Source organism: Cygnus atratus, chromosome 2 (assembly GCF_013377495.2).
Source record: "Cygnus atratus isolate AKBS03 ecotype Queensland, Australia chromosome 2, CAtr_DNAZoo_HiC_assembly, whole genome shotgun sequence".
NCBI classification, from domain to species: domain Eukaryota; kingdom Metazoa; phylum Chordata; class Aves; order Anseriformes; family Anatidae; genus Cygnus; species Cygnus atratus.
In genome coordinates, this window is record NC_066363.1 from 106283324 (window position 1) to 106300897 (window position 17574).

The window sequence follows — 17574 nt, forward strand, 5'->3', positions numbered from 1 at the left end:
TTTAGCTTAAACTGTTCAAAACTCAGATGTGTTGATTTTCTCCAATTTGTTACACATTCTTTGCCATGGGACCCTATGGCTGAGCCCACGAGTCCAAAGAAAAGCCAGCATACATGATGTCCCTGAGCAGAGGACATTATAAAAGAAAGCCCCGTGCTCAAACCCAGCCCCATGAGTCATTTGCGTGTACAACACTAAGCACACGCATCGAGCGCTTGCACGACCAGGGCCTAAGCCCAGCCTAAAAATCAAAACTACAGACGGGGGCAAAAGGCGTGCAGAGGAGCGCATCCCTAAAGAAGGCAACCTAGGCTCCCACCCTTTGCTTTTAACGCGGAGCCACGCTGCCACACGAAGGTGCGTCCTCACGGCGGGGGTGCAAGGGGCACTGGGGTTGCTGTACCTGCCCACAGCCTCCCCGGGGGCACCTTGCACCCCCCGGCACCGACCCACCCACCCTCCCGGCGGGGGATTTTGGGGTTTAAGGGGGAGAAGGGTGTCCGTCCTCCCCCTCCCTCCGCGGGAAGACCCCTCTGCGGGGTGCCGGGCGGAGCGGGGCCGCCCCCTGCAGCCCTCCCTGGCCGCGCAGTCCCCACCTCCCGCCCCCTCCTCCTCCTCCTCCTCCTCCTCCTCCTTCTCCTCCTCCTCCCGCTGGAAGGGGAAATATGAAGCGGGGCCGCCGCGGCGCTCCGCGGAGAGTTGCCGGCGGCGCGGAGCGGAGCGGGTCGGAGCGGATCGGAGCGGGAGCCCCCGAGCAGCGGGCAGCGGGGGCCGGCAGCCCCGAGGAGAGGGTCCCGCCGGCCGCCTGCCCCCTAGCGCCGGCCATGGGCTGCCCTTCGCGGCGCTGAGCCGCGGGTCCTGGAGCGCAGGGGCGCGGAGCGGAGCGGAGATGTACGGCAGGCTCATGCGGTGCCTGCTCCCAGCCCTGCTGCTGCACGGTGAGTGCGGGGCACCCCGCCGGGGGAAGCCGTCGGGGTGGTGCGGGTGGGAGCCGGCAGAAAGCTGCGGGGACGGGGCTGCTGCCGGGCACCTCCCGTGGGGATGCTGCGGGCTGGAAGCAGCAGCTTTGTCACCGCCGGGGCTTGTGCCCGAGTGGAAGAGAGCCCGGGTGTCTCTGCGGGCAGTTCTGCTCCGACACGCTCTCAGCTTAGCCCTGGGATGAAATTTCTCTGAAGCTGCACAGTAGGCAAAATGTTAGCCCTTGGCATATGGGACTGGAGTGTGCTGCGTTCAGCTTGTACGCTCATACCAAGACAACTTTAGGTGACAACGCATTTGCCCAGAATCCCGGAGTTCATCAAGAGCAACTTCTGCAAAGGAGGCTGTTTAATTCGCTGCTGAGGTATGTCCAACATTTGGCAGCCAGATTTGAAAAGTCCGGGTGAGATCTTGTTGTCAAAGAGTGACTCAACCTACTCAGCTACAGCATCGTTCTGAAGCATGTTCCTAATTCGGGAGTGCTTTGCAGCATCCAGCCGCCTCCTGCTAAATTTCTTAGGACCCTGAACTTACTCGTAAAAAGAGGAATTTAGCTGTTACGATGCAAGCAACCTACATGGATTCAATGTGAGGTCTGTGAGGCGGGGTAAGGGTTTCAAAGCTGTTTCTGGGATTGATTTTATGGAGCAGGGATTGTCTCTCTCTGTGTTTGTACAAGTGCTAAGCACACAGATGGTATTCAATAAATAATAAAGAGCATGGACTTCTGATTGTGTATTTTGTTTTGAGAGACAAAGAGCAAGAGACCTCGTTCCCCAGGAGGGGGTTTTATACCCTTCTCACAGCTCAGCTATGAAATCCAGAGAGTGCATAAACGTGTTTAGTTAAGCCAGACCTGCTGGGACGCCAAAGGTGTTCCTTAAAACTCTGTGAACTGAGACGTAAAAGTGGAAATGGGAGGTTTGAAGTTAGAGGGTAAGGAGAGGAGGTGTAATTACAGGGTTGGACTCCCTGGCTCATCTGCTTGGAATTACAGAGCAGTGCTGAACCCTGGCTGGAGCGGGAAACAAATCAGGGATGATGATCAGATCAAAACAGCAGCTGCCAAAAGAGGATGAAGTAGGAAAATTGTCCATTTTTTCCATATGTAGTTATATTTCACTTAATAACGTACACCTACATTGTCATAGAAAGAAACAGGTCAGTGTGTAAACAGATCACTAATGTAGCAGTGCACAGCTTGGATCTGAGCTTCAAGCATGGGGAAACTACTGCCCTCTTAAAAGCCTGAAAACTCACATTATGAAAACTCACATTATGCATTTGAAGTGCAGCCAGTTGAAATGTGTTTACCCTGTTAGCTTTAACTTGGCCTAGAGCTTTTCTCCGCGTGCCACAGAGTCAACAGGAGCATCCTTCGGTCAGCGGCTAGCCCAAACTGGTAATACATAAGAATAACCAGCAATCCCAGGGGATCGCAGTGCTAAGCCTCTTCACATCACGTGATGTTGTCTTAAACTCTTCTATTGTGCATGGAAAATTAAGGGTTAAAAGTGAGTGAGAGGGTGTGTGTGTATTTAGGGTTTAAAGCTTTATAATGCAAGTCAAAATGTCCAGTAAGACTAAAGCTTACGCCTTCATTATGTTAAGAAATGCCTAATTTAATGTCGCTGAATTACAATTTGGAAAAACTTGTATTCCTTAGTCAAAATAAAACCTGTACAGTGTCAAAAGAGGTTTGCAGCTGGAAGTTGTCCATTATCACTGTTTTCTTTGCTTAGACAAAAAGCCACAGAAGTTTCAGATGTCAGATGCTGAGATCGTTCAGCTCCAAAAAAACTGATTAATAAGAGCCACGTAGTGGGTTCAAAACAAATTTGGCTAATTTCTTTTGTAAATGTAAACTTTTTTTTTTTTTACAAATACAAATGCTAAGAAGAAACTTTAGTGTATATCTGATTATGTTACCGCTGAATTAGAAACCATAACTAAAACAATTTGTTGATAACGTCATAGAAATAGTCCTAATAAAGATGATGAAGGCAGGACTGCTGTGTGTTTCAGAGCAAAACTGTTTATGCTTTCAAAAGTTCTCTGGCAATATTGCTTAAATTAGTTGCAAAGTGTTTAATTTCAAAACCTGTTCAGGAAAACAATAAGTAAATATATAAGGATGTAAATACCCATGTCTGTAAAATGGACAAGAACTGCGCTCCGTGCTAGAGGCATATGAGATCCGTTCCCTCAGTAACATACTTCAGTTGGAAATCTGGAAGACAACGAAGAGGAAAAGAGAGAAAGACACGCCGCTTGCAGTAAGCCTTCTAGAGTTAGCAGGGAGAGCTAGAAAACAGGCTGAGTTTTATTCACGGTTTCATCCGTGTAAATTCGATTTCAACCATCTCCGTGGCTTGGCTGTGGGCTCATGATGTTATGGCGTGGTGGTCATGAGCAGAAGGGGTGATTTTGGCACTCTGTAGCCAGTCTGTAGGAGCCAGGCTGGTAGGTGGTGGAGCCCCAGACTCGCATACAGCACGCTGAAGGCAAATAGGCTCAGCTCTTCGAATCAAGAGTAGGGTTTTATTATCTATGCAGTGCTTTAGGTAGGGCTGGTGGAGGGTGGGATTACCTATAATAAGCTTGTTTAGTGCTGTCTGTACTTGGACAAAAGTCCCATCAGCGTTGAAGGGAGTCCCACCTGAACAAACACCCGTGCTTTGTATGGAGGATGGAGCCGGGCTGTGCAGCCCGCGCGGCAGAGCACTGCAGATGTCTGTGATGGAGACCAGATGTCAGCTTCAAAGGGGGCAAGACCAAACTACTGTCGATATTGAATTGCACTTACGGCCTAGAGCTGCACCCACCGCGCTCCAGCTGCCCCGCGTGGAGGTGGGCTTTAACCCTTTGTGGCTGCAGAAGGAAGCAGTGATCCAACTTAATGGCCAAACCTAACAGAGCTCCTCAGCTCTGCAATTTCTTGGCACTTGGTCCTCTGGTCTCTCCCAAACGGGGCCATGGAGCAAGGGCAGAGCTATAAGATGATGGAGGGTCTAAGCCTGGGCCAGCCAGCCTTGGAGGAGTTTCCTTTTCGCTCTCCCGTTTAAAGCTACTTTATCTGTCTCTAGGATCTTCCACACTGTGCAATGCCTATTTCCCTCTGCGAGGCTACAGGTCTCTTTTGAAGCCGTGCCCGAAAACGCTGCATGCACAAGAAAAGCAGCAGATACCTGAGAAAGGAAATCATTGTCCCATCTGCTTTTATGACTATGAAATTCAGGTTTCCTTTCCCGGCCCCTTTGTTCATGGTAGCTAATTTAGGTCCTGATCCTGTGAGGACTGTTTGAAGTTTTGAGCGCAGGGAAAACACTGGTAAACACAGACAGCAGCTTGGTAACGGGACATTGTATTCTCCGCTGCAATTACACAAGTTTGCACTGCATCTGAAGGCCTGTCATGGGCGTTATCTAGCACGCTCCCACATCAAGAAAGAGCGTAATCCAAATGTGTATTTATTTAATTGTGCAGGGCAACTGCCCAGATAAGGAGAGCTATAAACTTAATCCGGTCAATTATTCTTTATCTGTGGTAAAGTTTTTAAAGTTTCAGACAAGTTCGAACTTGAACAGGGCTTGCTGCAGAAATGCGGCACGAATGTTCAGATGTTTCCGTCGGAGGTGAAGCCATCACGTATTGCGAACTTGGACTGCCGCTCGAGATTGTTTTAGTTTATAACAAAATGGTATTCTGGATTTAAGTTGCTGTAAATGAAAGAAAAGCGGTTCCTACTAAGCAATCCCAAGCTAAATCCAGTTTTGAGTCCTCCTTTCTGGTAACTTTTATTCTCCCGTTCAGCCAAGGGTGAACCTGCCAAAAGCCTAGGAGCTTCGAGCCCACGTTTTGCAGCACTACATTTGGCCACATTTGAAGCCACGGTTTGGATTCCGGTAGAGGTGTTTGTTAATTAAACTGATTAAATCTAAACAGTTTAACATTTAAGATTATTCGAGTTGTACTTTTGCAACCAGGAATAGCTGAGAAGAGAATTTGGCCCAGGTGTATAAGTATGAATTAAAAGATGAGATTTTGTGTTCAAGCACAACAGTACTTACCATTATCTGTGGTGCAATTGTTCGTTATTTGCATACTATTTTTCAGAAAACCGAGCCATTTAGTGTAGCAGCTCACAGTTTTTTTGCAGAAATGTTGGCAGGGAGCTTTTACAGAAAGCTACTCTTGAAACACATTTGGGTAATGGGCTGCCAGCAGTTTGCCCTTTTAAGATTTGTATTTTACTCGCAGCTATGCGCAGAAATCTTTGAAGAACTTGAAAGTAACCTATCTTCCCTTGCAATTATTTTTATCTAGAGTGGTTGTTCCCACATCAGATAGAGGTTTATGGGTGAACCCCGGAGCCTGAACCCTCTTCCTTATCAGCACCTGGTACAGTGCGTGCTGCCAGCTGTGCCTTACTGGCCTGGCAGCTGCGCACAGCTCCGCTTTCCCATTCAGATAGATGTTGGGTCTGCCCCTCTAACGTGTGATTTGTGAGGCCCTGGGAGGGGATTCCAGCTAGAATATGGAGCTGTAGCACCTCCTGTGCTGTCTTCCATGAAAACTTCGATGCCAAAGCTGTATTGTGATCTACACTACTTGGGCTTGATTATGAAAGTGAAGATGGATATCGATGCATCAAAAATGTGTTTTTCTTCATTTTGTTTTTCTAGCTGGTATTTTTGACAAGTTCTGGAATTTTACTTTTCCTTTTGGGCTTGCTCCTTTGAGTAAACAGCCATCACGGGGAGGGAGATAAAATCTTATGGCCTGTGGTCATAGTATAGCTAACGTTAGTGTTAACCAGAGGCTTCACAGAAATATTGCTATTAGCCTTTTGCAAAGAATGGTTTTTATTTGAAGGTTGTCAAGCTTTTGAGTGATAATATGATGGATTTTTTTTTCAATCAAATGCACAAGATTCCTTCATATCACACACACAAAAATAAATAAATAAATAAAAGTAAGTCAGACCTTGAGTCTGAAATACATGACTTGTCATGGAGGTGCTGGTGTCTACCATCTGTCTGTGCTGTAGAGAATAGCAGAGCTGGATCCCTTTGAATGAAAGCAGTGGCTCCAAGTATGTTGCAACTGTGTCTAGGCTCCGAAGTGGGCTTTCAAGAGCCATGAAATTCTTTTGCCAGTTTTGTGAAAGCACTTTTTAACCTTGAGCCTTCCAGCAGCATCCCACTTAACATCGTCAAACGGACCTTTTAAAATGAGTGCTATCAGCCCCTTGAGACTCCGGTTTTGCAGAACACTTCACTGTGCACAGGCAAAAGGAGAGTAGGGGACACTGTGCTGCTTCAGATTACCCTCAGTGTGGAAAAGCACAGGGAGGTGGTGTTCAGCTTAATGCCCCATGCAGGAAGCACATCGCCAGTCTTTGTAGGGGATCTTTAGATGATAGAAGAGAAGTTATGGCACCTTTGTATGGCAGTCATGTATGCAGGCATATGTAGGTGCATACAAAAATGTTGAAATGATTACTCAGTGAGGGCGGAGACTGTGCTAAATTAAGTATTTCCTTGCCCTTGCAACACAAACATTGCAAAGTGTAGTGAGCAAGGTAAGGGTCCCATCACTGCCTTTTAATCTTACACCATAATTCCTATCCTGATAGTCATGTCCAATCTATGTGATGCAAACATCTTCTACATCTTTTCCTCAATCTCTGCAGTGTTCCTTGTGTCCTCATGCCTGTTTTGATCACCTAAATTTGTTCCTATCCTCATTTGTCACAGTTGGAGTTCTGAGCAAATACTCTCTCTTCAGGTATGAATCTCGGTGGCTAATGGTGCAAATCTTCCTTCCATCTGCTGGGTTTGTTGCTTGCAAGTTGCAAGACAGAACTACATCCAGTTGTACATCCAGGGAGAGTTGGGGCACAACTGGCTTTTAAGCAATATCAAAAAGGTGCTGTATAATATCACATAAAGTTCGTCTCCTTTTCAAAAACCCCTTCTTTTCATTATTTCCTCCAGGGAATAATTGGCAATGTATAACATAGTTACTGCATTTTCTCCTTTGATATGCACACCTAAAAGATGGTATCCTCCTGTAAGAGGATTTTTGCTTGGAGAAATTAAATGTTCAATTATGTTAAAAGGGATAAATCATTCATTTTCAAGTGCATCTGTATTCATGAGTCATATGACATGAATTAGGAAAAACATAACTGACCAAAAGCAAATTGCATAACAAATATGCCTTGGAAATAATTACTTGAACCATTTCAAAACCTCCTCTTGATGGCAGATTTCAAGTGCTTAACAAATCAAGTCAGAAATGTAAATTTTCAAAGGCTTTTTGAGTGTGAGATAATTTCTTTGCAGGAGACATCCTGACAGCTGTGTTTCTGTTGAAAGAGTTAGTACCGAAGGCTCCAGCATCGAGCAGGTACCTTGCAGAAGGTGTCTCTGCTGACACAATAGAGGCTCTGCACCCATGAAGAGGAGCTTTCACTCAATTTCAGAATTATGTGCTGAAGTAACGTGGGCTTTTTGAGTGTGTGGAGATGTAGAGGTGGAGAAGGGTATTGGAAGAGCAGGTCTCTGTCACTAGCTGTGATTCATAACAACAAAAATAAGTCTACTCGTAAGTTCACACGGACCTGGCTGAACTTGCTCTTTTGGCAGCGTAAGGGCCTGTAACATCAGCCCCATAGCCACGAGGTTTCAGATAAACCCAATAAGCTCGAGCTTTTGAGGGAGCCGAGTGCTGTTCCAGGTGAGCTGGGCTGCAGACCAGGCACAGCAGAGAACTGTGCAGAGATGCTGGCTTAAGGCCAGGAGACGATATGCATGAAGGACCAAACCGGTCTAGTAAATCCTGCCTCTCAAAAGATCATTTGCTCCAGCAGAGCATCGCCTTGGCGTGGCCATACCACCTCTGAAATGGCACTGCTGTTTCTGGCTGGAGAACAACAGTTGTTTGGTGCTCACGTAAGTGAGACTGATCGGCAATGCAGAAACACCTGAGAAGACTAACTTTCAGAAAGGGAGAGGTATTGACCCTCTGAAAGTCAGGCTCCTTTAAGGGCATCTCCGACGGCATGCTCAAATATCAAAGCATCTCTCATGTTTATTACCCTTTAGAAAGTAAGGCCATAAATTCTCATTCAGATGGAAGAACTGTTTGTAACCTGCAACAAAGCTACCAGTTTTTCTAGTAGACTTTGCGAGGTTGTATTCATTAATCTCATTAAATCTTGAGATCATTCAGTGATGAGTACTGTTTACATTCAAGTATTTATAGTATTGTTTCTGGTCATTCTTTATCTACTGTATAACTTCTTGCCTTTGTTTAGCTTAGGAATTACTCTCTGAAAACAGTTGACATGTATGTATATTTTTGGCAATGACATTTTCCCCGGTATTAGCCCAAGTTTCTTCCAGAAGATGTAGGACCTAGTGAACATAATGAGTCATTGACACTGTTTTCTTTTAGCAATAGGAGATGGCAAAAATTTGAAATGGTGTCTATCTAAATATGAATAATGCTGATTTTCTTGCAAGTTCTTTAGCAATACCATGCACTGTTGGACTGAGCCACAGCCACAAGATTACCCTGAATGACAGACCTCACATTTAGAGGCTGCTCTTCATGCCTAGTCTTTAGATGTCTGGCCTGGGGAACACAGAGTAGGGTCTGCGTTAGGTGGCTCTGTGCTTCATAGGGTGTGCGAGCAGAGGTTGTGCCACACACAACCGGAAGAGCCCCGTTCCTGAGCCAAACCAGGGAAGAGAGCACCAGAAAAGAGGGGGCAAATCCTAGCCCCTGTCCCTGTGAGCATGTGTTACCACGTTTTCCCTCTCCCGAGACAACAATCCAGGCTTCCAGGGCGCAAAAGCAGTCCCTCTAACCCACCCTGTACTCTTTTTTCTAGCGCAGCAGTTCTTAAATTCCTTTTGGCAAAGCAATACGGTTTCCAACCCATTATGTAAGGTTCATGTTTTTCACCTCTTAACCTCTAGATGTGTGTTTTTCTTTTGATCTGTGTTTTCCAACATATCTAAGAGCACTCGATGCCTAAAAGAGTAAAGGCGCATTCCTTCTGAAGCTACGTATTCATTTTGTCCAATTAATATTGTGTAGAAAGATCGTTGGTGGGTTTTGTATGTATACATTACTAGAAACCAAAATTACTGTGTGCTGGAGATAAAATTAGCTTTTGAAATTCCTTTTCCCTTTTCAAATAAAAATAGCAGAATCTGCCTTTAATTGACCACCTCAGTCATCACAGAGGCTTCCTGTGTGCAGAGGCTTTGCTTTTAGTATCTGTTTTCCCTTGGCTTTAAAGAGTAGTCTTTATTTGCAAGTTTATTATAGAAGCATTCAAATTAGAGGTGGGCTGAAACCGCAAAGTTTACATCCGGATCTGGATGCAACCTTCTGAAAGCTCCAAGGTCCAGGTTTTTGATTGTCCTGACCAGAGGCTAGAGAGGTGTCTGTAAAAGTCAGGTTCAGTCACATCTCTGGGTCTAAAAATGCAATACTTTGGCTCAAGCCCCTTTCCCCAGTATGTTTCATAAAGCTAGACTACTTAGTGGATTGTTCATGGACTGATATGAAGGAAGAGCATCCCGTATTTATTTATTTTTCAGATGAGACAAGAAATGTAAGTAGTGCTTTCCTAGGCACATAACAGTGTGAAAAAGTGTCTTTCAATGCAAGATGTTCACAACCTCCTTTATCATGTTGGAGGTGATCTCACCAGGGTCTCTTGATGATTTTTGCTTTTCTATTGCAGGGCTGGGAGAGGGTTCTGCTCTTCTTCATCCGGACAGCAGGTCTCACCCTCGGTCCTTAGAGAAGAGCGCATGGAGGGCTTTCAAGGAGTCGCAGTGTCACCACATGCTGAAACACCTTCACAATGGAGCCCGGATCACTGTGCAAATGCCTCCCAATATTGAGGGACACTGGGTATCCACTGGGTAAGGAAAGATCAAGCAAGATGCCTGAGTAATATGTGTGGAAGAGAAAAGGGGAAGGAAGCAGAGAGGAAGTATGAACATTCCCACTTCTACCAGCAGGGGAAATACTTCCTTTAATATGGTGATGCTCCAAATTCCAGATGCTTTATATATGTTTATGCATAAAAGGAGAAGGAGCTGCGTTATGTACATAGGAATAGCATGCTATAAAGCTGTCTTGATGAATCAATTTGTGGTCTGGATTTTAAACAGCATGCTGTGAAGTATCTTTAAATCTCTTTTCAAATGAGAAAGAGACCATTGAGTTGCCAAAATGAATGCTTATTCAAACATAACATTATACTATCTTTGACTACACACATTAGATCCATCAAATGGATCCTTGTTTTCAGAGCATTTGTCTAGCACAAGTTTTATTAGCAAAAGAATTTAAGAAACTGTATTTCCCCAGTTCTGTTCTTCTCTATACATGATGACTTTTAATTCAGAGAGCTATTTTTCTTTCCATGTCTCAGCAGGCAATATTCACCCACTTATTTGAAGTGACTTGTAGTAGGAAAGTCTGGGGATTTTTAACAGGAAGGAGTGTATTTATGTTAGGCAGTGTGGATAACAAAGAAAGGGGACAAGTTTAAAGGTATAAAAGGATTTTCTAGAAGAAATGGAATTTAACTTCTATTTACACCTTCAGGAAAAAAATAAAGTAACAACACTCTTCCATTAAGCAACCTCAATACTACATGGTCCATATTGAAGCCAAGTAGAAGTTTTGCATTAACTGCCAGAAGTTTGCATTAACTGCCACCCCTGTTGAAACTTTGACTGCAAAAGCTGAGGACAAGATCCTGCAGGTTCTCTGCAGACCAGAGCTGGCGGTGCACCACTGAGAAGCTTGTACAACAGCTGTAGAAACCTGTTCTTTGCACTGTTCTGTGGATATTTGGCATTTTACTTTCTGATGCTATCAGCTGTTTTTCTAAATCTAGCATGCAAAAGAGAAGAATAGATGTTTAATATGCTGCTACTTTTTTCAGAGAATTGAGTCATGCAGCAGTCCTTAGACAAAAAAAGAAAAGCAAAATATGACTCAAAGTATTTAAGCCTACAGAGAGTAAGCCCTTGGGTAGATACAATCACCATGAAGAAATATATTGGTAATAGTGTAATAGCAGAGGTAATTGTTGGCAAATTGGCAGGTATATATACCTAGTTCCTATTTACTCCCATTCATGCCAGAGGGACATGAGCATCCAGGCATCTCTGTAGACCCATGCAGTGTTGCTCACTCTTGTTACCTGTAGTGTACATGACATGCAGCCTTGTTAAAATTTTGTTTCCATCACTCTCTATCTTCCCACAGCTGCGAAGTTAGAGCAGGCCCCGAGTTCGTCACAAGATCGTACAGATTCTACCACAATAACACATTTAAAGCCTATCAGTTCTATTATGGTGGCAATCGCTGCACAAACCCTATCTACACATTAGTTATACGTGGCAAAATTCGACTTCGCCAAGCATCCTGGATCATCCGGGGGGGTACCGAGGCTGATTATCAGCTACGCAACGTACAGATCATATGCCACAATGAAGCAATAGCCAAAAAATTAAGTGAGTTGGTGAACCACACGTGTCCTGGATTTATACCAGAAGATAGTCCCTGGGAGCAAGATGTGAGCTATGATTTGCTGAGAGAAGAGAACGGTTGTGAATGCACCAAAGCTCTGAATTTTGCCATGCATGAACTCCAGCTGATCCGCGTGGAGAAGCAGTATCTGCATCACAACTTAGATCATCTTGTGGAGGAGCTATTTCTCGGAGACATTCATACCGATGCTACCCAGAGGAGGTACTACCGACCCTCTAGTTACCAACCTCCTCTTCAAAATGCCAAGGTACGTGTGTGTATATATGCCATCTTTTTAAATACTTATGACAAAGCCTGCATTATTCAGCTCTTCTGAATCAGCGTACTAGTGTAATCTAAAATGCGGATGTGGTTCTAAAATAAGAGATGGATGGTGGCCTTACAGGTGATGTAGTCAATTATAAAAAGATCACAGAACATACTTCATGTGCATAGAAAAAAACACTCTTCTGTGGTTTATGAGACTGCATCTAATGTGTGAAAAGTAGTCTGATGAGCTAAGTTCAACAAAGGCCACTCTGAGTCTGGAGAAGGAATCAAAGACATGTATGCAGAGGTGAGAGTTGTTGGCTGGGACTATTGTTGTAGGCTAGCGGCAGAGAAGAAAGAAAGTTTGATACAGCACTGAAAAAAAGGCAAGATAAAGAGGCATCAGTGGATGCTTGTTCAGTTGCAGGAGTGTTAGGGAGAGAGGAAATCAAATTGTATCAACATATGGAAGTTAGGTGATCCATAACCTGAAGAGAAAGAGGAAATTGGAAGGTGGAGACATGAAAGGGACAGCATGAAGGGAAAAAAACTGACAGATTTTGCAGGTCATGAATCCAGAAGCACGCACACACATTAATGAAATGAAAAACAGGTGAATTTTGAATGGGTCTCTAATTTCATTGATAGTTCAGTTTTCGAAGGGGCCTCAGAGTGCCCTTAGCTTCAGTGAGAACTGATCAACCCATAGTAAGTTAAATAAAAATCAAACAGGAAGAGTAGACATTGAAGGCTAGTAGCAGGAGGTCTGTCTGTACATCTTTCCAGGTGATGTTTCAAAGGAATGCAGCAATTGGAACCACATTGCAGGCTGCAGTTACTATCAATATGTTCCAGCTAGATACTGCTGCAGGATCACTTCCAGCTAATGGGTTATCACAATTTTTAATCATCTCACTGCAACTGATTCAAACATCAGCTACAGCTTATCAGCAGTAGCAGGAAACACAACAGGGGAAGTGAGAGTTTAGATGAGAAAACCTTGGCTTTCCCTTTCATTCAAAACCGCTCTGTCCGCCCCGTGTTGTGTCTGCCTCCTCTGAACTTCAATAGTTCAGGACTTCACGTGATCTGCCTGTAATCATTTTAATAACCTGGCCTGGTGATAATTTTAATCCGCAGTCAGGTATGTCTCTATACAAACACTGCCGTCATTTCTGTTATTCTTATGCTCTCTTCAAGTGACCAGGGACAAATTTGCTTCTTCTTTATAAACATACATCTTCCCAAAACAAAGGGTTTCAGCAGCAGTAGATGAACCGCAGCACGTTCCTCATCAAAAATGTTGGATTTGGCAGTTTAAATTTTCTCTAATTAATTCAAACAAGTACATCTGCTTTCTCTGTGCTCATTCGGGAGTGAAGGTTCTTTCCTAAATCTCTTCCTTTAAAGAAATTTGTAGGGTCAAATTATTTGACACCAGCTGTGTGAACTAATATGTTATATTAGTTCAGCGAATATGGTAGATCTTTTTCTGACCACCTGTACAGAGACCACATGTACAGAGACAAAACTACCAATTTAATACATCCCAACTGATTATATTTTCAGGTCTATTTGGTCAAGTCTAGTTATCTTATTATGGGCTGATAGATGACATAGTAAATGCCTGATGCATTTAATGGCAAATGCATTTCCACCTGTAAGTAATTTCATTACAGACAGAATGATCAGGTGTGCTGTCAATCAGCTTTATGAAAATAAGACTTTTGTCCAAGTCTGATGTAATTTTAGGACACACTGGTCACAATTTTCCTGCCTGTCTCTTGAACTACTATAGCATCACTTTTTTGCCTCTAAAATATAATGCCTCTGAAATGTAATGCTCAAATTAAAAGGATTAAATCTTGCATAGAGGTTTCTTTCTCAAGCCAGGTTAAAAACAAAAAACGAATCTTAAAGACCTTACAGTTATCTGAGAGCAGTGAAACTCTCACTTACAATTACAAAGCCCATTATCTTAGGCATAATATGATGTATCTTGTATTCTGGTGTATCAAAAAGCTGTGACACTGTGGAGGGCGCCTGTCTGAGCCACCCTGTATGCATTTAGCCCACAGTCCCACGTGTCGTGGTGGGCAGGTCCTGTCCTGAGCTATTCACGCTCTGAAATCATTGAAAACCTACAATGTAGATCCTATACTGTATGTTTACAAGAGCTGGGGGTGTAGGAAGGCAGACAAACCAATAAGTTATCCATTGGTATTCATGAAGTACAGTGCTTCCAAATAATATTTTTGGTAGCCAGATCTTGGCAGAGGCTGAATCTTGAGGCTGAATTTCTGACACTGGAATGCCATTCACAGGAGTACTATTGGCTACAGAAAGTGCTGTTACTATAGAAAGCACAAGTTAACTCTGAGTACACCAAAATACATACAAATTCCAGCTCTCCGTGATGAAACCCCTGTAGCCTCACAAATGGAGCTGCCAGGTCATAACTTTCAGACCAGTGCTCGACACCCATTTTGTCCAGTTACGAGTTCTGGCAAGTTACTTCAGCTCTGTTTCTCCTCAAATGTTTGCCTGCACAGCCTAGTTGGCTCCTACAACATGTGCATGTATACATTCAGTGTCTGGTTTACTGGGACACCATTCTCAGATGAGAAGGTAGAACTCAAGTTTTACGTGTGCAGCAGCCTAGGTTCTCTTCGTATTTTTGGTGGATTAATCTTGTTCAGATTTGATGTGAGATTTCTTTTATCTTGAGAGAAGTTGGGCTTGCTGATAGTAGTTTTTCAGCATGGCACAAATAATAGTACCCCTGAGAAATGAACGTTAACGTTAGCTCCACTGAAAGACTTCTGGGTTTTGATTTGTTCTTAGCCATGAAGTTCTGTCTGCTAACAGGTTCTCAACCTGGCTATGTGACTTGGTGTTTGCTGAACGGAAAAAGAATAGTAACAGAGATGCATTTTTTAAAGCTCAGGCAAACATACCACTGAAAGGTTATAACCCTTCTTCTTTGAACTCCTTTCCTTTTCTAATTGTTGCTCCACTGGGACCCAGCTGAAAATGAGTTTAAATGCTAAATTGAGTTTAAAACTACAAGTCACAGACTCCTCTGGAAACTGGACACCATGAATAAATAGAAACGTTAAATCAACTTGTTTTTTTAAGGTTTCTACAGTCATACCAAGAGGTTGGGGAGGCCAGGAAATTGCTTCTGAAGTGAATCAGGTGTATTGTGTGGAATCTTTCATTTAAGGCTTTTTTCATTTCCTTTTTATTTATTTTTATTTTATACTTATAAAGGCCTGCCTAAAATAAGTTAAGAGGATTCACATTTTGAGTTAAATTTATAGTTAAGCCTGGATATAGAAGAAAGTTCCACCCAGCTCAAGAGTTTACACAGCCTGTAAGTTGGATGTGGTAGCCACGTTCATTACTTATGTGGTTGAAATGAATGGTAATTAAAAGCAAATGATTGCTGGATATGCTAGGAATGCCAAAGCCACATGATCAGGACTTTAAACAAATAGAATTGGACCTTCTCCAAACTCCTGCAGTGATTTCACCACAGGATGGTAAATCAAAAGGGCTGTCCAAAAACCAGACAGCTTTATACTGAGCTACAAATCTGAATAATTTCACAGATTACCATATCTCAAGTGTTCATATAAAACCAGGGAGCTTTTAAAAATATCTAATATGTCATCTCTTAAAGCTTTACAAATGTTCGTAGATAAGAGCATACCTTAAACAAATTCCTCTTGTAAAATACGTGGAAGTTCTTAAGTGCAGCTGTTTAATAGGTCACTGTATAGATTTATCTTAGCAGTCCTCTAGCTTTGCTCAAGGTATGAATTAGGACTTGCTGATGATGTGGGTTGGATGTCTTTGATGTGCCTTGATGTAGAGAGTTTAGAAAGGGATTCAAGCTAGTGCACGTTCAGCTTCTTTACCCAGCAGGAAAGAGCATGCTGGTGGAAAGGGCAGGATGGTGGAATTGCTTGGTCATCATCTGTATTGTACAAAAAATACTGATTAGGACAATACCAAGGAGCCTGGCTGACCAGTCATAAAATCACACCTGATTTGCAAATCTATATGGGAACTTGTAGCATGAAGGCTTGAATGCAGTATTCGTTTGCTGTGCATAAGGACAGAAGATGTTTTCAGAGATATCTGCTATGTCTAAAAACACAGGAAATGTTTACAACAGCAATACTGGGACACTGGTTTCACATCTAATTGCCTCAGAAATACCATTTTGTAAACAAAGAACTCCTCGTGCTATTTTATCATCTGATTGAGTAACAGGAAAGATCAGTCCACAGCTGTGATGACAGATCATTCTAGTTAGATCATTTTTTTAGGAACAAAGCTGGAGTGGTCTGGAACATCACAAGAATCCTAAAACATGCTAGAATAAATTTCCTTCTGCCTTTGCCATGCTCAAACATTTGCTGGCCACACATTTTCATTAAAATTTTCCCAAGGAAAAGCAATCCCAAATTGTCAATCCTCTCTGACAAGTTTATTCACCTTTGGAAGCTGACTTTCAGCACCACTCGGTGTTTGCAGCTGGAGCTGATTCCACGTATGGAGGCTGGTGCTTGGGTTTTGGTTTAGCCAGGAGGTAAAAGAACAAAGTGCACAAGGTCTTCTAAACTTTTGAAAATTTGGGTGTTCATCTCTTTGAAACTCGGTTACTTCATCTGTAGGGGGAATGCTGAGTAGTGGAGGTGCTCACAAGGAAATGCAAGCATAAGTTAATAAATAGATCTTAAACATGTGAAGCGCCTCAGAGAAATACGCAAAATATTATCTCAATCAAAAAGCATAATTTTGGAGGACAAAACTCCTTTGTTTGCCAGAGCAGTGCTACTAGACTTCCAGATTAAGCCAACACTTGAAGGGTTTCTTTTGTTCATTATTACTGGCAAAGGACTCTTGATTAGGGAAATTATGAGGGCAGCGAAGAAAGAACATTGAGAAGACTGTTCAAACAGGTTAATTCCAGGTTTATGAACAACAATGTGTATGATGCACTTCAGAGATAAGAGAAGCAAAAAGCTTCTAGCTGAACCTTCAAAAGCTGTGTTGGTTTTTAAACCATATTCATCTTCACTGATCACCGTCTGTTTTGCAATTACAGTAGAAGTCTGCTCCAACACAAATACAGTACCCCAGATCAGAGTTAACTGTTTAGTTTAGCAAAATAAAAGAAGGGTCTTCAGATCAACGCAGCAAATATATCTAAACTACTGACACCTTCCTTCTTGTTGGCATCTAACCACAATTACTTCATGTTTTTTAAGCGGGAATGGAGGACTCATTGTCAATATTGCTATGCAGTAGCATAGTAGGAGTATAAGTAGGCTTACATAGGTTGCTTTTTAAAGGTACAATAGACGCATAAGGCAGCTTTATTTTGGAATATTCTGTTCCTGAAGATGGACATTAAAACTGTTGTTTCATAATTTCCAGGATTTTTTTTGATATTTCTTCTCAAAATATTCATGTCACTATAAATTAGTATCATTTTAGTTGGATAGAGGACATGTGAGTAAATTCATCTGAGAAAAAGGCCAGTATTTATCTGTGTTCCCATCTTTGGTGCGGACTAAAGGAGTTTATATCATAAGGGAACAAGCAGAAGACTCTTGTATTTCATTGCGGTCATGTTTATTTCAGTTTTATGCAGGGTTGTGCAATGGAATCGACGTGATAGATCAGACAGTTGTGTAATGGTAGTGCCTTCAGATTCCTTCACTATCTTTCTCTTCC

At 42.9% G+C, this 17574-nt stretch overlaps 1 protein-coding gene across 1 annotated transcript in view; it reads left to right on the forward strand.

Moving 5' to 3' along the window:
* The first annotated feature begins 686 nt into the window (after positions 1-686).
* APCDD1 (APC down-regulated 1) overlaps positions 687-17574 on the forward strand; it is a 30196-nt gene continuing 13308 nt past the window's right edge. The window contains exons 1-3 of the mRNA XM_035564140.2: positions 687-938; positions 9746-9929; positions 11290-11821. Coding sequence (XP_035420033.1) covers positions 890-938; positions 9746-9929; positions 11290-11821 — 765 coding nt within the window. The 5' untranslated portion in view covers positions 687-889. The remainder of the gene's footprint in view (positions 939-9745; positions 9930-11289; positions 11822-17574) is intronic.